General features: G+C 33.4%; 1 protein-coding gene across 5 annotated transcripts in view; it reads right to left on the reverse strand.

Moving 5' to 3' along the window:
* Positions 1-1,252: 1,252 nt before the first annotated feature.
* The window catches only part of ARL13B (ARF like GTPase 13B), a 62,279-nt gene continuing 43,286 nt past the window's right edge, over positions 1,253-20,245 (reverse strand). For 3 of the 5 annotated variants that reach the window (XM_077884216.1, XM_077884213.1, XM_077884215.1), the window contains 5 exons: positions 16,806-16,920; positions 13,648-13,873; positions 11,135-11,251; positions 10,088-10,156; positions 1,253-2,152 (listed from right to left, as the gene is read on the reverse strand). In XM_077884216.1, the coding sequence (XP_077740342.1) occupies positions 2,076-2,152; positions 10,088-10,156; positions 11,135-11,251; positions 13,648-13,873; positions 16,806-16,920 (604 nt within the window). In that variant the 3' untranslated portion in view covers positions 1,253-2,075. The remainder of the gene's footprint in view (positions 2,153-10,087; positions 10,157-11,134; positions 11,252-13,647; positions 13,874-16,805; positions 16,921-20,245) is intronic. The other 2 variants (XM_077884217.1, XM_077884214.1) reach the window with 1 other exon arrangement.

Genomic DNA, 20,245 nt, shown 5'->3' on the forward strand with positions numbered 1-20,245 from the left:
AATTTATCAAATGAGAAACAAAACAGCATATTGATATATATTATTTTATTGTGTGAAAATGTCAGTATTTGTGATGATTAAGAATAAAAATGCAGCATATGACAAAAAAGGCATTTACTTGTTAAAAGCAACCTGGATTTACAAAACTTCTTTTAAAATATTTTTAGAATGCTTTAAGAATACAAATTAATATTTTGAGAGAAATATATAAACATTTACTTTATCATATTAAGTTTCAAAATCATTTTTACTCATTTTTAATAAATGAACAGTATTATTGTCTACTATAGTAATCACTTATAGGAAATAAAAAAATTTTAGACTTTTATTTACTCTTAAACTAGATGAAAATTAAAAAGATGACAAGAGTATAGGTTTAGTGTTTAAAAAAAAAATGAGTAAGTGTAAATGTTACACAAAGGAACCAAAGAGATACACAAACAAGTTTTTCTCTAAAATTAAGTTCAAAATTTACATTCTATCTTCTTGTGTTGGCTTCGTTACATTTCGGCCACCTATCAAATTTAGGGTGTTATGATTTTATATCTGAAGTAGAATGTGTTTTACTCAGTGTCCCTGATGTCCTATGCCCAGAATTTCAAGAAACTGCATTCTGGTGCTGACTAGAGTAATAAGCGACCTGATTAAGGAAAGTTCAGGGACTTAAAAAATGTGACTAAAATGTGATGCACCAAAGTAAAATTTTTTAAATAAACAATCATATTAAACTGTCTTAGACATACTTAATCTTGTTATTGTTAGATACTAGTTATGTTTGTTGTCAGTACAAGTTACCAAACTTACCAATTTTAACAAAGTGAAAAGGAGTCATATTGTTTATAGCATTTTCACCTTGATATAAATGTATATACTTTCAATTAAATGCAACATTATAAATCTATTACTCAAAATATATTTCTCAAAGTTTGCCTAAATAGAGAATCCTATAGATGACATTCTTCAGTGCAAGAGAAGTGCTATTCTTTTAAATTGAGAAATTATTTTAGATTTATTTCCTTATAAAAGTAATTTTAAACCAACATTTTTGTTCTTATTGACTGAGTATCCAAGCATTATCTGATTATAAAACACAAGTCTCTGTACCCACTGTGGCTTCTGATAGAATGAGAGTGACAAGGAGCACCTAGATCTGAAAAGGTCTATCCTATGAAAGAGGTGTTCATTGAGAATTTTAACAATATCTCAACATAACATTTTAATTAATTTAAAAAGCACTTAGATCAAGAAAGTATTTCAAGTCTCTTTCATTTATTCTGATCACCAAAAAAAAGAAAACAACAACAAAAAAATGGAGCCCTCCTTGGGTAGTGTTTTCAGATAACATAATTTGGAAGAATAAAGATCTAAGAACCTATTTTAAAAAGGTATTATTTTAAAATTAAGTAAAATTAAGATGTATAATTCAAGGACAATACTCTTATAAAACATACCTGAAGCCATATAAATACATCCTGTTTGTATAGTTCATGTTTGTCAAGTAAATCAACTCCATTTCCAGACACAATTTAAACAAACCATTTATAGAAAAGTGCAGTCAATATCATGGTAATTAAAATTCTTTTAAGTTGTAGAAAAATATAAAAAGTTAAAAACTTAGGTTATAAATTCCCAAGAGTTCCCCTTCCATGCACATATATCTTACAAAAAAAATATGTAAGATACAGTAATAAAGACTATTAAACAAATAGTAAAGAAAGTAGGGAGTCCATCAGCTCTTTTTGTAAAAAGGCTTTCCTTCAGGAATATGCCCATGAGTGGGACTGTAAAATCCAGAGTCAACGGTAACTCCTGTTAAATTGATTCAAATCCTCATCCCATCTACTTATGGTCATTTTGCTTCCTTTTTTTAAAAAAAACAAAAACAACAACAAAAAAATGAATAACATGGATAGTTGTCAGATCAGTCAGGTCTTTGACTATTCATCGCCTTACTGAAATCATGCTATGGTTATCTTGCCCCAGTCATCAATGTTTTGGGTTTTTCTTCTTCTTTGAGAAAGAATATCCTCTAGTGGATCTTGCCTATATTAGAAGAGTGCATCCATGCGACTTGGTTATGAAATCACATCATGAGCATCACTGTTAGGTCTCTGTTGCACAGCCAGGGGAGGCAGTGGCTTTCCATAGAAATCTACATGAAGAAATTATACCAAGACACAGAGTAAGTCAAAATTTTTGATATAATTCATTGTTTTCCAACCAACACCTTTAAAAGAGTAAAGGTGCTCCGACTTGATGGGTAAAATAATGGATAAGGCGAACAGACAAAAAAAATTCAAAATCCAAGAAAACTTGAATAAATTCAAAACAACTAGTAGGATAAATTCTTAACTCTAGATTATAAATTAATTTCTACTTGATTTAATATCTAACATATATACTATTTTTATTTCCAATTATACTTTCACATTAGAATAAAACAAATAACAAATATTCAAAATCTATGGAACCTATTGCCAAGGCCCTGATAAGTCTGTATTTGTACAATCCATGTTTTCATCCAGTGGCTATTACTTGTAGATATTTTGGGACAATAATTAGTCATCTTAGTTTTCTAGTAAGTAGTAATCTTTTACAGTGATACTTCACTATAATTCAGTGATTTAAGGCATATTTGAAACAAAGAAAGTCTTATTTTCATTTCATAGTAAGTTCCTGTCCCTTAAAATTATAAATTGGCTTAAATTTAATAGCATATGTAAATCTTCAGTAAGTATTTTCTAACCTATTACCTTAAAAATATTCTAGCAGCATAGATTTTTAGGATCACTTGAAATAAATATATTGAAAATGTACTAGAGGCCTGTTTCCCAGATTCACATATGTTGAGAGTCTAGCTAACGAGCCCCTCGTGCAAATAAACACATGGCCTCGATCACAGCCTGCAAGGTTACAGGTAAATATAAGTTCCTGATATAACTTCCTCAGTGCCCTCTATGATCAACAGTCTCCCTCACCTTCTAGGGCCTTCTGTTAGATAAGACCCTGGTAGAGCTTATAAAACTACCTTCTTTTTTTGTCTTGAACTCACCAATCTGGACTTGGCATATGCCCCAGTTCCGATAGCTCTCTCTGCCTGCACCCTGCCTCCACCGCCCCCTGTGAAACCTGTGAGTAATACACTTCTATTTCAATTTCCCCTAGGGTCTTTTTGAAACAAGGCATCCAGGGGCCTACTTAACAAATGTTAACTTGACAAAGTCATAACAGCATTTAAGGAGATTAGGAGTCACCACTCCATCCTAACAAGAAGTAAAAGGCTGAACAGACTAAAAAATCAACAACTCGTCTCATTTTCCTAAGAGGGGAGGTCACAAGACAAACCACTGCCCCAATCCTGGAGACAGACAGGCAAATATATAGGGAGCTTCAGTTTACCAGAGCTTATATTCATGAATAGAAACTACCAGAGGAACCAGGGACCACATAGGAAAACCTGAAGTTCAACTGATGAATTGCTGGAGGCTTAGTAGGAACAAATCTGAGAGTTAAAAACTCCAGGGGGACTAAGTCATAAGATGATCCCTGCAATATTGTGAGATTTATCTCCAAGAACACGAACAAATTCCCAAAATAAATATTGGGAGAAAAAAATCCCCTCCTGCTTTTGGCAGGGGAGGAATAAAGGAAATCATTTTGAATTACCCCAGAGCACTCTATTCTGGGGCCCAAGGCCTGCCCTGAGAGGAAACTAGTCAACGAGAGCCTAACTACTGGGTAGCATCAAACCCTAACTGACCCGAGGAAGGAAATCACCAATTCCATCTGGCACTATCCATTTTGTCCACCTAATGGGAAAGAAAAAAACCAAGAAACTCTTGTGAAGGTCACAGTCCAGAGGCACAGGCTCACTAAAGACTGAGATCTAATCACAGAAATATAGAACACGTCTCCTTCCACCACGTATCACCACCATATCACTAAAGGCCAATTTACAGCAGTGCCTCTCACTTGGAACACCATATCAGACTATAAAACAAAAAAAAAAAAACAAGGCATTCTGAAAAAGGCAAAAAACAAAACAAAATCTGAAGAGACAGATAAAGCATCAACACAAGGCAAGGCAGGAATGCTGGAATTATCAGGCCAGGAATTTAAAACAACTATGATTAATAAGCTAAGAGCTTTAGTGGATAAAGTAGACAGCATGCAAGGACAGATAGCAATGTAAGCAGAGAAATGGAAATCCTAAGAAAGAACCAAAAAAAAAAAAAAAAAAAAGCGCTAGAGATTAAAACAAAAAAAAACTGTTACAGAAATGAAGAATGAAGAATGTCTTTGATGGGCTTATTAGTAGACTGTACACAACTGAGGAAAGAACCTCTGAGCTTGAGAATGGATCAATAAAACCCTTAGAAACTTTGAAAAGCAAAGAACAAAGACTGGAAAAAAAACCCAGAAGAGAATATCCAATGACCATGGGACAAGTACAAAAGGCATTACCTTATTTGTAATGGAAAACCAGAAGAAGAGAAAACGAAAAGCAGCAGTATTTGAAGCAATAATGACTAAGAATTTCCCCCAAACTGTCAGACATCAAAGAACAGATGAAGGAATCCAGAGAACACTGAGCAGGATAAATGCCAAACAAACGATATCTGGGCACATCATTTTCAAACTACAGAAAATCAAAGAAAAGGAAAAATCCTTAAAAGAAGCAGGGCGGGGGGGACGAATGGGGGGGGAACACCTTTCCAACAGAGGATCAAAGATAAGAATTACATCCAACTTTTCTTAAGACACCATGCAAGCAAGGAGAAAGTAAAGTGAAATATTTAACCTGTTTAGAGGTTAAAAACCTCTAAGAGGTTTTTAGAGGTAAAAAAGGAAAAAACCCTCTAGAGATTAGAGGGAAAAAACCACACCATCCTAGAATTCTGTACCCTACAAATTTGTCCTTCAAAAACAAAGAAAAATAAAGACTTTCTCAGGCAAACAAAAACTGAGGAAATTTATTTTGAGTATCAGATTTGCTTTGAAAGGAATGTTTAAAAAATTCTTTAGAGAGAAGGAAAATAATACAGGTCAGAAACTCAGATCTACATAAAGAAAGAAAAGGTATTGCAGAAGAAATAAGTAAAATGAAAATGTATTTTTCTTATTCTTAATTGATCAAAAAGATTAAAAGTTTGTTCAAAATACAGTGACAATGTATTGGATTATGTATACATAGGCATATACCTTATGAATATATACATACACATATAAGGAATTTAAATTATTTGATTATTTCAGGTACTTGCACTACCCATTAAATCTAGTGTTGTTTGAAAGTGGACTTGGATTGGTTGTAAATGTATATTGCAAACTCTAGAGCAGCCAATAAAAAAAGTAAAAATAAAAAATTAGTATAACTGATATGCTAAGGAGAAAAAATGAAATCCTATAAAATGTTCAGTTAAAACCACCAAAGTCAGAGGCCGCTGGATGGCGCAATGAGTTAAGTGTCAGACTCCCTGTTTCAGCTCTGATCATGAGCTCAGAGTTGAGGGATGGAGTCTCTTTGAGAGTCTCTCTCTCCCTCTGCCTTTGCTCTCACCCTGCTCCTTCTTTTTCTGTCTCTAAAATAAACAAATCTTTAAAACACACACACACATAAAAGGCAGTAAAAGAGTGGAAGACAAAAACAGGAACAAAGGATGAGGGCATCAAGTAGAACACAGTAATGGATACAGTAGGCATTAATCCCACTCTGTTCAATAATCATTTTCAATGTCAAGGTACAACTGCCACAGTGAAAAGACAGAGATTGTCAGAGTGAATCATAAACTATGATCCAACTGTAGGCTAGCTATAAGAAAATCACTTTAAATATAGAAAGGTATTAGGAGAAAATGATTTTTCAAGCAACTATAAATTCCAAGCACCTAGTAAGCTGCAAGGATGCCCTACAAAGTCTTAATGTAATAGTGTAACATAATGAATTACACATGTGGATTTCAAGGCTGGACTGACCTAAGTCCAAATCCTGATACTGCTACTTAGTAGCCATGTGACCTTGGAGTATAAATTCCTCCTGCACAAAATGGGGATATTACTGGCCATTTTACAAGGCTTTCAGAAGAATTAAAATGAGATAATGTACCTGAAGTGCTTAGCAATATGCCAGGAACATAGAATATACAGTTAATATTATTGCTGTATTATTCTTATAATTTAAAGTAAAACAATTATTTTTGACAAATTTTAAGTATGACTTTTCTAATTTCTTAAATTCAAAATTTTTGAAAATTTTAATACATAACAGAACTCAGAATTAAACCAGGATGAATACACTTCCTGATATGTTATACTTCTAGAATTTAAAGGTACTCTCCTAAAAAGATAAATCACATACACATGGCAAGAAGTATCGTTTACTTCCCAAGGAATGATTTTATTTTTTCAATAAAGACTTTGCATTATTTCTTTGCCAGAAAGTAAAATCATTCTATACAAAGTAGGTTTTTTATGATCTTCACCATAGGGAATTAAGTCAATGTTAGTGCCCAAGCGATAAGACCAACTTAATGGCTAACACACATTTTTATATAAAGAGCTTCAAACTTTTTAAACATCAAATTGAAGGGTAGTGAAACTGCTTCAAAATTTTATCTTCATTCACATTTTAATATTTGAAACATTCTTTAGTTGCTTTAGTGCATTTGGTATTTCTAGCTAACAGAATCCTTGACATAGTTCTCATAATGTGTAACACATGTTAATGAAGTATGGTTTGAGTGTTTATGTAGTAAACATAGATACTCTTTTTAGGTCTCTCTTCTCAACTCAAGTCTTACCTGTTAAACTGAGCAAGCATTATGGACAATAAAAAGGAAAGTAAATTCAAATTGCTATCAAAGTAAATGTCTATTATCAACAAACAAGTAAGGATTTGCCTTAAAAATTCCCAATGTGACTATAAAAAACTGTTTTTCATCCCAGTAAATTTAAAGTACCAAGTCATTTGCAGTTGACTTTTAATTACTACTCTAGTTCATCATGTATCTGTTGTTTACTTGCCATTAACCAAATGCAAAGAAATGTATACAAAGAGAAAAGAGGAGGATGCAATTATAAAACCGGCAGCTATCAGCATCTCTGATGAAGATCTCCCAATAAACCATAAAAACAAATTTAAGGTTTTTTATTAGAATTTTTAATTATAACTGCTTTCTTCCCCACTAATGAAAGCAGAGTTGATTGCATTTTTTTTTTTTTAACCCAGCTTAGGTACACTTAGACTTAAAGGAAGAAAACAATAAAGATATTTTAAAACTTGTGGAGTTCTAGTGTCTTCTTTGCTCTGGGAAGCTACATTTATTGACATATACTGAAAACTGACTAAAATATTGGGATTTGGGGGTCTTAAATTTAGCTGATTTATTTCAATTCTTTCTCAGAAGTTTAATTTAAAAACAAACACAGAAAAATGAGCACAAACAAAACAAAACAACCTTCTTAACCTATTTTTTACCTTTATTCATTTGCCCCTAACTGTTCCCCTAGGATGCTACCCATCACCTCTTTTTGCCTCATTCTACAAAATTTCCTTCAGAAACAAATTATCATCTCCTTCTGCATTCATTCAGTTAAAGATTACAGAGCATCTATTACGGGCAAAGAATTTCTATTGTGAGAAGGCAACTAAAAATAAAAATCTATCTGCACACCCTTTACCCGCCAGGGTCCCTTCTTTTCTTCTGAACTCTTGCATCTCATTTGTATTGGCCAAGAGACATTTCCAATAGATAAGCCTACAGATAACTCCAAAGCAGGTTTCCTTCTCTAAGTATTTTCAGTCTTAGAGACAGCACCAACTTTCAAGCTGCTTGAGTAAATAACCCTCTATCCTCTCTCCCCTGCCTCACTGCATATATCCATTCCATCAAATATTACTTCTTATAATCATTAAGATATTTCCTGCATACATTTTTTAAAAGATTTTATTTATTCATGAGAGACACACTCAGAGAGAGAAAGAGAGAGAGAGAGAGAGAGAGAGAGAGAGAGGCAGAGACACAGGCAGAGGGAGAAGCAGGCTCCATGCAGGAAGCCCAATTGTGGGACTCGATCCCTGGTCTCCAGGATCACACCCTGGGCTGAAGGCAACACTAAACCACTGAGCCACTGGGGCTGCCCCCTGCATACATTTTTATTCTCATCTTTTATTCTCCATTCCAATTTCCATTCCTCACTTCTCACTGTGACTATTACAACAGCTTCTTAGATGGGATCTTACCTCAAATGTGGCCACCATGAAGTCTGTACTTTTCACTGTGACAAAAATTATTTTCCTAAACAACACAACTACTTCTCTGCTCAAAAATGTGTAATATCTCTTGGAAGATTATAGCAAGTCCAGACACCTTAACAGATATGTGAGGTCCTTCACAATCTGGCCCTAAGCCATAATTCCAATTTCAAAACTCTAACTTCAAATGTCTTCTTTCTTACCCACCACCCTACCCACATAAATCTAAGCTCCAAATACAAGAACTTTATTTTCCAAATAAGCAACACCCTTTCCCACTCTTCTACCTTTGAATAGTCTGCTTCTTCTGCTTACTGCCTTCTCCTCCTTTGAAGGACATCACTTTCACTAACAGTTGTGACATCAGTTGTGACATCACTTTCACTAACTGTCCATAGTGCTTCAATTCCACACCACAGCTTACTACAGTAAGCTCAGGTATTCTCTTTCCTATTAGACTAGTATCTAGTATCTGCAAAAAGGCAGAAATCATGTCTTCTTCATCTTGGTATCACCAATGTTTTAGGTGGTGTCAAATACAAAAAGGTTACTTTTCGGATGCCTAAAATTCAGTAAGAGAAAAAATATCTGTTCTATGAGAAATTAGTACTTTTCTATATATGTGTACATCACATATGCATACATACACAACTATATTAACTTTACTGATAATGCACTCTAATATACACAATTTGAGTATCATTAAACACAAACTAACCTATTACAGTCAATAAAAACATCATGAGGAAAAGTCAGTCATTCAGAGATGTGATTTACTGTAATGCTGATGTAGTCTAAGGACAAACTTTTTGGTATTTAGAAATGAAAAAAATCCTTTAATTTTCACTAATAATTATGAAAGGTGTATTTTATTACTAACCTATACTATTCTGAAAAAGAAAGCAAACAGGTCATTTATAATTATGTACTTTTTGAATAAAAATATTTTATAAAGCTTGATATAATTTCAAGTTACACGATAATGCTTTTGTTAAACTTCTGACTTTTTTTTCCTAGTAAATGGGTTTCCTTGGGAATCCAAGTTCTAGATTAGGTAAATAGAGCCATCAGAAAAAGAATTAAATATTCTTGATGGAGAACTTTATTGAGCTACAATATACATGTAATTATCCTTTTGCATTCTAGAAACATTTTATTGAAAGAGCCTCAGCTAATGGTCTAAAATTAGAACATCTGCCTGTTGTATCAGGTAGTTCTCTATATCCAACTGTCCTTTCTCTAGTTTTCCAGTTGTGGAGTTCTAATGCTATATATTGGTGGGACTACACCTTGTGTTGATTTAATCCAAAACAACCTATTTTCTTGAGTCAAAAAGGCTTTAGTAACTTTCTATTTAGCTGGACTTTATTTGGTTTACTGATTTAGTCTCTGATTTTATAAATTGTGTTGATCTTTACTTCACTTTAATATTCAGCAGCTGGGTCTTATTAGAAAAGAGAAAGAATAATTATGTGGCATTACTGAGTATACTAAGCACATATAGGACAATGCTGTTTTTAGTGCTAAGCATTATTGTAATGTCTCATATTTAAATTGCCTTATAAATGTTCACTTCTCATAACAATTTACATAAATATGTAATGGATAAACACAAAATGTGATTATTTTTACATCTGTACTCCAAGGTAAACAAATTATATGGAGGCAAAAGGCACTAAAGAATAAAAATAAATAAAATGAAAAAAGTGAAGCATAATGAAAAAGGATGGTTGTGGATTTGAAAGGCTTCCAAAAATAAAAGTTTGTTGAAGTAATGAGGTAAAGAAAAGTGGATGGAATATGTATATTTGAAAACTGATCCTGTTGCATTACCATTATGACGTGTTTCACCAAGAGGCTCAAGTTTTGGAAGTCTAGTGACTTTAAGGGTTCCCCAGCCAACTAAAGAAAAAGAAAAACATTTTAAAACACTGTTAAACAATGTCTCTATGCCTTTTGAGAGGCTCCCTCCCTTGACAGGAATGTATATTATATCTGATGTCAAGTCATATATGTATATTGAATGGTACTGAATAACCACAAAGCCATTGAAATAGTTTTTATTTAAAAATGTAATTATAGGCTGATAACATCTCCTTTAAGTTTTTACTATATCTTTAGTTAAAAAATATAAGCATCTTCACCACCATCAAAAATTACCTTAGGCTACTATTCCAAGCCCTCGCAAAGGCTAACGGAAATGTTTACTAATAAATGAAATACTAGAAATTGAATCTTAAAATAATTCTCAAAGAAAAATGTTACCGCCTCAAGCCTTCTAACAGAGCTAAAAGGACACTATAAACATATACATTTAGATATTTATTTAGCACCTATGGTATGTGAGGTACTGTGCCTGGTGCTGAAAAATTTCTCACAGTTATTGTGCAATTAGCATGTCCCGGTGTTTTACATGCAATATTCCTTTAAATCACGTAACAACTTAGAAGGTCAGTATGTATGTTGGAAATATATTGGAAAAATTCACACGTCTTGATTTCAAATGTTAACTTTCAGGATAAAAGATCCAACTTTTAAAAAACTTACATTAGCCATCCATTTATTAAACTTAAATTCCTTTTAGCAACCTGGGTACTGATATTTCAAGCAGGACTTGAATCCATTCTAGGAGGTGCTTGGGTGAAGTGTTCTTATTAATTTTATGTATTTTTTTTTTTTTTTTTACTTTTAGGAAACATTTTTTTTCTAATTAAAAAAAGAGAATACATAATTTACAATAAATTTTGAACAAAGTAGAGAAAACTGCCTTTTTCATAAATTCACAAAATAATAAACATACTGAACAAAACAACAAAATGTCTTTCTTTTTCCTGTTTAAAGCAGCATTTCTAAGTTCAGTATCAATATCAATTTACTCACCAGGAGGAGGAGGTGGGGGTGGTGTTGGACTCTTAGGAGCAGAGTCATCTGTATTAACAGGTTCTACACGGTGACTCCTTTTTATTCTTAGTTTCTTAGTTTTCTTTTTACTATTATCTACAAAAATATAAACATGGAAATATATGCCTCTCGGAATATGTAAACTTCTATAATAAAAAAGAATGAAACTAGAATATTCATATTATCATTACCATAAAACTTTATCTTCAGCTTTAGAAATTGTTACTAGTAATGAAATGTGAATCTGCTTTTACCAAGAATAAATTTTTAAATGATTGCTTACTTAATGAATAATTAATGAATATGATACAAGCAAAAAAAAAAAAAAAAAAGCCTGTATTTTAAGTTTGATGAGAGGTTATTCAGAATACAAAAAAAGTTTACCTTTCCAAAAAGTAAGTTACATTTTTTCCCAAATGTATTAAGTAAATATAATTGTCTAATTGAAGGGATTTTCATGAAACTCAAAACAGCCAAGGAAAGACGAGAGATGTTGATTTGTCTCAGTAGAATATATAGAATGATTCTAGTTATTAACAATCCAAAACTAATTCTTCAATATGTGAAAAGACCCTAATCAAATCTAAACACATTACCCATTGAAATATCCCCAATGTATGCCCAATATAAATACATGTAACCAAAATCACATTATTAGAGATTACAGAATTGAATTTGTGTTCTTTCTAAAAAATAACTACAGATTCTCACTTAAGTACATATAAACAACTTAAGGACATCTATGTCATTACCATATAAATGTCAAATAACCACCTAAATTACTGAAATATTTTAATTGACAATCCCAACTGCTTAATTTATATATATATGTAATACATTTTATAAAATGATAATTATGTTATATGAGAAATAGCCAACATCTATGAAATCTCCAAAGCAATAAGAAATATAAACACGCTTAAAAACATATTTTCTAAATAAATTATTTGTGTCATCTGAGACATTTACTCCAGAGAAAAATTGTTTTACAATTAAACCCTAAGCTTTACAGCTGAGACAAAGGAAAGAAAAAGTCCAGAACCATATGGTATTTCAGGATGGGCATAGCTCAGGGTCATGAAGGAGCACAGGATAATGGGTGGATGATAGGAAGTGGGCTCTTTGCCCAGCCACAGATGAGAAATATGATCTTAACTAAGTAACTCAATCTTTCCAAGTCCCTGATTTCCTATTCAAAATAATGGGAATAATATACTCTAGGATTGTTATGTTAAATAATACAATCTTGCATTAAATAACATCTGAAACCATGTTCTGAGGTATAAAATGTTTATTATTATTATTATTATTATTATTATTATTATTATGATTGACAATCTTGGATCTTCCTACAGTATATTTTAAAATAATCTACCAAATCTTTTGCTCTTTAACAAAGACTATTAGTGTTCAAAAAATTTTTTCAATATACTGAGCGGCTACTTTAAGTCTACTTTCTGTTTAACTCTGTTAAGAGAACTACATGAGTAAAAATATGGCTGCCCCACCTGCCTAAGGGAAGCTTTCAAATCTGTTTTTTTTATACAGCAAAATATCCATGTTAGCTAATCTGAACCTCAAGGATTACCATCTTACTTTCATAACTAGCCTTCCTGATATTGTACAAAAATTCTAATATACAATGAAACCATACTGCTAACTAGAAGTTGCAAGGAAGTAATGATTACCCGGTCATGTGTGAGGCCCTGTGCTAGGAACACTGCAAGGTTATTTTTACCGTAAGTAACCTAAAAGCCCTGTGAAATAAAATGATGTGTATCGCCATTTTGGAGATGAGGAAACTAAAACTGAAAAACAATACAATGTAACACAACAAATACCTAGATTCTATCCCAGGTTGTCTGATTCTCTCTCTGACACCAAAGACATGAACTTTCTAGTTAAATCACATAACCATTTAGAGAAAGAAAAGCAATTATGAATTGAAGATTTTGTAGGATATTAAAACAAGACGAAAATGGCTATCAACTTTAATGTTCATCAGCATTCAACTGAGTATGTCCACATTCTATACAAATAGCAAGTCAATAAAAGAAGTGATGCTGACGGTAGTATTATGAGGTTTAAACTAAAATCCAAAAATAAATAAATAAATAAAATAAAATCCATACAAAACTCCACAAAAGAGCCTTAAAAGTTCAATACATTCCAAGGATTCCTAGGTCTATGCTATTTTCCAAATTTATGAAATAAAATTGAAAACAGAATTTTCTGCTGAAATTCATTTAAATTACAAAGGACTACATTTTAAGGCATCATGAATAAAAACAAGAGTTAGTAAATTCACTAATGAGAAACTAAAAAGCATGAGAGAACCATGTAAATACAGCATTTGGCGACAAAAAATATTACAGTATACTTTTTTGTAAAAATAATCATGACAAGTGAGACATATACAACATGTTAAGTTTTGTGTATATATATATGTGTGTGTGTGTATATGTATATTTTTAAAGAATTAGATTTATCACCTGATTCTGATGATCGCTGGTCTGTCTCATCTTCATTCTCCAACTGCTGTGTTAAAGCCTCCTTGTAATTTTCTACTACTCCAAGCTCATTGGTTTTTTGGCTACTATCACTGATCTGGCTCTGTGTCTCTATTTGCTCATGCTCCACTTTATGTTTCAGGGGGCGGCCATCACTGTCTTTCTCCATATTCTGTCTCCTTTTCTCTTTTTCAAGTTTTCTTTCATTCTATCAAAAATGAAATATATCATTTTTAATATAATAATTGTCTAAGACAGTTTTAAGGAAGAAATCAAACAATCCAAAAGCATTCTGTAACTTCAGAGCACTGTGATATTTCTATTAAAAAATTATTTGTTGAATATATCATTAAAGCATTTAATTAATAAACTTTCTGAAAGCAAAGATAAAGAAAACATATATTACCAGTAAACATATATTACCAGTAATTCCATAATCAAGAAATGATCTGTTTGGTGCATAATCACTAAGAGGGGTTTTTCTTTTCCTACCTGCACACATACAGACATACACCACCCACAAACATACATAAATCTGATTGAATGTTTCTCTTTATATACATATTTAAATATTTGTCTTTTAAACAAAAAAGAATTAACTTTTTACTTATGAATATATATTCCTTCTCTCGTCAGTGAATATATGAAGTGCTTAGAATAATACCTGACCCACATTAAAGTTTTAGCTCCATGTTATATAATGCTACATGCGTTAGCCATTACTACTTTCATCAATTATATTACCATTCTGAATGGTTATAGCATAACTTAATTTACCAAATCCTAATCAAGAGAGAAATTATTTTCAATTTTTCATTCTAAGAAATATAATTATTGAATTCGCTTTTTAGAATAAATTCCTAACAGTGGAACTACTGGTAACTACACACATCCCTTCAGAAAGGCTAAAGTCAATTCATACTCCAGGCAGAGTGAGGAGAGTGATGTTTCCCCATATCATCTTCTATGCCTGTATATCATTGTCAGTCTTTTACATGCCCACCAAACTAATAAATACATATTTGTACCTTGGTGTAAAGTTTAATTCAATTTTTTTTATTGCTAGTGAAGATGAACTATTAAATAACCTTATTGCTTTTTTTTTTTTTAAAGGAAACTACCCATGGGAAGCCAAAACCTTTTTTTCTGTTAAGTTCCCATTATTTTCATAGGAATTTTTAAGGGTTCTTTTTTTGTCTTATATGTCACAAATAATTTTCATTAGGGTTTGTTCTTTGCCTTTAACTTTATAGAACAGCTGTTTAAAAATTGGATATAATAAGACTAATCTGTTTATCGCTTCATATGTGGCTTGATTGTCCTGCTTTGAAAGTTCTCCTCCAAGTATACACAAATGTTTAACTATATTACATGCTAGTACTTTCAAGTCTTCTTTTTGTACACACTTAAGTCTTCTAGAGTTCAATTTGGTATATACACTGTTCATTAATTTTACTTTTTTCCAAATGATTCTTCATTACTCTAACTCCCTTTTCTCTCAGATTTGAAATGTCACTTTTATTTTATACAAAGTGCTTATGCATAATTAGGTTTGTTACTATCTGTTCCATTGATCAGTCTGTCTATTCTGGAAACAATACCTCACCATTTTTTTAATCTGTAATAAAAGCAAAGGGCTGTAAGGTGACTCTCTAAAATACAAACATTTTAAAGGAGAAGTTTTATAGAAAGAAAAAAAAATTTAAAATTTGCTTGGTAAAAAAGATTTTAGGTAATATGTTTTCATTTATTTCATTTCTTAACTGATCATATTTTCAAAATTAACATAGTTTAAAAGCATAATAACTGTACTTTCTGCCACTAATCAGCTCAGGGACTTTGACTTTAAAGCATACTATGCTATACATCATTACTGTCCACATCCTTATATCACGAAAAATACAATGTTGGTAGAAGTGCTAAGGCCTTCTAAGTTATTAATAACCATGGTACCATATAAAATGAGGTTTATTACAAATATAAATTCATGTTTCAAAGTGAAAAGTCAAACTTGATTTCCTTCTTCTTCTCTATCAGTGTTTTTTTTAAGCACATACAACAAAACTTGGCAACCATAGTATTTAATGGGATAGAGATAAATTAGCTCAAGTTGTTAAGACAGCTTTAATGTACTCAGGAAAGCATATACTTAAGGTAAATGTAGTGGAGTTAAAAAAAGATTAAATACAATTAACCTTCTGTTGTCTAAGCAACTTAAGTCAAACTATCTCATATTACCAATTATTTTGTAAAATAAGGCAATACCAAAACTATCCAATCATCTTCTTACCTGTGGAGCTGCCTCCCTCCTCAGCAGCAGCCCCAAGGAAGAAACAATCATCCACCTTTCCAGATGAGCACCTGTGTGGAAGGAGGCAGTGACAGGGGAAGAGGAATGGAGAAGATACAGGTGGGACCACCAAGCCAGCTGCCACATCAAACTCTAAGTGAATGGAGATTTAGGAAGCTCTGCCTCCAAAGAGGCACGGCTGCACAGGGTGATCAAAAGAAGGCCAATGCGAGCTCTGGACACCAGCAGACAATGAAAGCGAAGATACAACTAACTATACAGACACACACACACACACACACACACAGCCCCTTAACTTCTTCGTGAGTAAAGTCTACGAATTAATTTTGGTAAAACTGCTGGCAATGAAAACTAAAATAAATTATATTCATATACAGAAGAACTTACTATAGATTCGAACATTCTGAAGTATCCTGGGAAAATAATTAGGAAATCATTTACATACTCTAAAATGCATCACAAGCACCTAAATATTACTGTAAAGTGACAGTAACAACAACACAGGGAGATAGACAATGTAAATGAGAGTAAATATATTCCTATCAGACGAAATAAATGACAAAAAAAGATTAATCAGGACAGTAACTACGACAGTTGGTACATTCAATCTTCATTTTCATTCTCAGTTAACTCAGAGGTCAGCTTTCCTTTCTATATTAAATCAAAAAGCAAACTTTAAGATGAAGAAAAAGCAGCAGGCCTTTAATCCATCTCTCCCATTTAATTTCCTTTAGAAATAATCTCTGGTGAAATACTTCTCCCCATCTCCCTTCTTAGCTTCCAACGTTACAACTTAAGTCATAAAAATTACATGTGCCACCATCCCTACCTCAAGAATGACAGATGCTATTGGCTGGAAAGGATTAACAGTAATTGGTTCGGGGTCCAACTCAGCCAGGCTGCTGCTTCCATTCAGTTCCGCTTGCTCTCGCTCCCTTTGTTCTCTATTGTTTGAGGGAAAAATTTGGAATTCCTTATGAGAAAATGCTGAACCATGTTTAAGAACACTTGTGATAGGTTTAAGGCTATTAAATCTAGAAAGTTAAACATCTGGACATGGCTTTGAATTACTGACGTTCAGAAATCCTAGTGCAGGTAAGAGGCCTCTCAGTCCCATGTGAAGATTAATCACTTAGACTTTTTATGTGAAGTATAGCTGACACACAATATTACATTAGTTTCAGTTACACAACACAGTGATGCAACAAGTCTATACCGTATGCTGTGCCCACAAGTGTAGCCACTGTCACCATACGACACTATCACACTATCTCTACGCTCTCCTTTCCATCCTCATAACTTCTTCATTCCACAATGGGAAGCCTACACATCCTGCCTTTCTTCTCCCAGGTTGCCTGTCCATTCTTCCTTCCCCTGGCAACCAATAGTTTGTTCTTCATGTGTATGGGTCTGTTCTTTTCTTTTCTTTTCTTTCTTTCTTTCTTTCTTTCTTTTTTTCTTTCTTTCTTTCTTTCTTTCTTTCTTTTTCTTTTCTTTTCTTTTCTTTCTCTTTCCTTTCTTCCTTTCTTTCTTTTCTTTCTTTCCTCTCTCCTTCCTTCCTTCCTTCCTTCCTTCCTTCCTTCCTTCCTTCCTTCCTTCCTTCCTTCCTTCCTTTTTTAAATATACATATTAAGTGAAAGCATGTGGTATTTGTCTTTCTCTGACTAACTTCACTTAGCATAATACTCTCTAGATCCATTCCTGTTGTTGCAAATGTAAGATCTCATTATGTCTTATGGCTGTGTAATATTCCATAGTTGATCACTTAAATTAAAAAAAAAAAAAAGAAATGCTGACAAAAATAACATCCCCTATGACTACTTAATGTAAGTGGTGCGGGACACCAGGGTGGCTCAGCGGTTAAGTGTATGCCCTCAACTCAGGGCATGATCCTGGAGTCCCAGGATCGAGTCCCACATTGGGCTCCCTGCTTGGAGCCTGCTTCTCCCTCTGCCTGTGTCTCTGCCTCTCTCTCTCTCGCTCTCTGTCTCTCATGAATAAATAAATAAAATCTTAAAAAAAAAAAAAGTCAGTGGTGCTTGTTAATTAACTTTCTATGTGCCAAAGGTTTATATTCATCCATTTCTTAACTACCTCCCAAATAAATGCCGTCCTCTTCACTGACGTTAACAAATAAATAAGTCCTCTTGTTAACACCCCCTTCAGTGTTGTGTCAAGCTGTGTATCACAATAAACTGGATAACAATCCTTGCTGTATAAAGGTAGAGAGACTATATAACTAAGCTGCCCAATATCACTAGGATTAATTATTTCCACATTAGTTACTACTGCAGCACTATCACTGTGATTTATAGTTAACATTGCTCCAGGCATGAAGAACAGTAAGTTACTTTTTAAAACAAGTAGCACAAGACAGAAAAAATAAGTATTGTAGATCTGCAGCCACACTGCAAGTATGGTAACGTGAATGCTCATTACTATGACATTTATTAATTATGTTCTATTATGGGAAGATATATCCTTTCATTCTGAATGTACGAAGCCAAGAGGTAGAGATTTGCAATTTATTACCTCTATGACCTTGGACTTCCGTCGGGATCTTTAAGCCTCAGCTTCCCCATAAATATGGATAAAAATATCTATCTCATAGGGCTGTGCAGACAAAGCACTCTGTAAATGAACATACCTAGAAGACAGTGGTTGCTCTTAATGTTATTAATTTATTACTAAGCAATTTCAGGTAACCTAGTACTGACATACTATTTTCAGGTAGCATGTTTCATTGTTTTTCAAAAATATCTGAACCTACTTGATTGGATTTAATTAAATAAAAAGGTTTTTTAAAAATAATTCTTCTCTAAATGCCAATTTATTTTTATTTATTTATTTTTTATTTTTATTTTTTCCAATTTACTTTTAATTACAGAGTCTCTCTGCTCAACAGGAAAGGCCTCAGACCACAAGTAATAGTAATTATTAGCTAGGAGAAAGAAGGAAAGGGGAGTAGGTAACAGAAAAGCCTGCCATAACATGATCTACAATAACTTTATGGAAAAAGTAAAAAAAAAAAAAAAAAAAAAAAAAAAGTAAAAACTTGAAAAAAATAAAGATAACTTTAAACTTCTTTAATCCAACTCAAATTTTTGGTTCTTTTTTGTTTTCTTAGTGGAGGAAAGCAAAAGAGTCTTCAGAAAATAAAAGGTATACTTTCTTTTTTTTTTTTTTTTTAAAGATTTTATTTATTTATTCATGATAGTCACAGAGAGAGAGAGGCAGAGACACAGGCAGAGGGAGAAGCAGGCTCCATGCACCGGGAGCCCGACGTGGGACCCGATTCCGGGTCTCCAGGATCGCGCCCTGGGCCAAAGGCAGGCGCCAAACCGCTGCGCCACCCAGGGATCCCTAAAAGGTATACTTTCATGAATGACTGGTTGTACTGAGCTTTATATCATGAAAATATGATACACTTGGATAAAAAAAACCAAAGAGTCTCACATTTACTAAAATCTCATACTGGTATCGAGAGAGACATAGAAGACGATCTGCTCATATTATTGAGCACTTGGGGATGGGGAGTTATCTCTAGAAATATTTTTTTAAGTCTTATCTCTGAATTAAATAAAAGATACCAGTAATGAAAGGATTTCCTTGACAGTGTAAGGATGCATCTCACAAACGAATAACCAAGGGTGATTAGCGGGTTCTTGCCTACCAGACTAGGACTATGTTAAAAGCACATGGGAGGGATCCCTGGGTGGTGCAGCGGTTTGGCGCCTGCCTTTGGCCCAGGGCGAGATCTTGAAGACCCGGGATCGAATCCCACGTCGGGCTCCCGGTGCATGGAGCCTGCTTCTCCCTCTGCCTGTGTCTCTGCCTCTCTCTCTCTCTGTGACTATCATAAATAAATAAAAACAAAAAAAACAGCCTAACCTATCTTCCAAAATGGCTTTATCATTAAAAAAAAAAAAAAAAAAAAAAAAGCACATGGGAGGCCAATTTTACTTAGATAAGATAGAAGACAACCTTGTATCTTACAGAAATTCACTTAAAAATCTTTTCATTTTAGGGGCACCTGGGTGGCTCAGTTGGTTAAATGTCTGACTCTTGATTTCAGCTCAGGTCATGATCTCAGTCCAGAGATGAAGCTCCACCTCATACTGGACTCCATGCAGAACACAGAGTCTGCTTAAGATTCTCTCTTTTGGGGATCCCTGGGTGGCTCAGCGGTTGAGTGTCTGCCTTTGGCCCAGGGTGTGATCCTGGAGACCCAGGATCAAGTCCCACATTGGGATCCCTGCATGGAGCCTG

Source organism: Canis aureus, chromosome 35, assembly GCF_053574225.1.
Source record: "Canis aureus isolate CA01 chromosome 35, VMU_Caureus_v.1.0, whole genome shotgun sequence".
NCBI classification, from domain to species: Eukaryota; Metazoa; Chordata; class Mammalia; order Carnivora; family Canidae; genus Canis; species Canis aureus.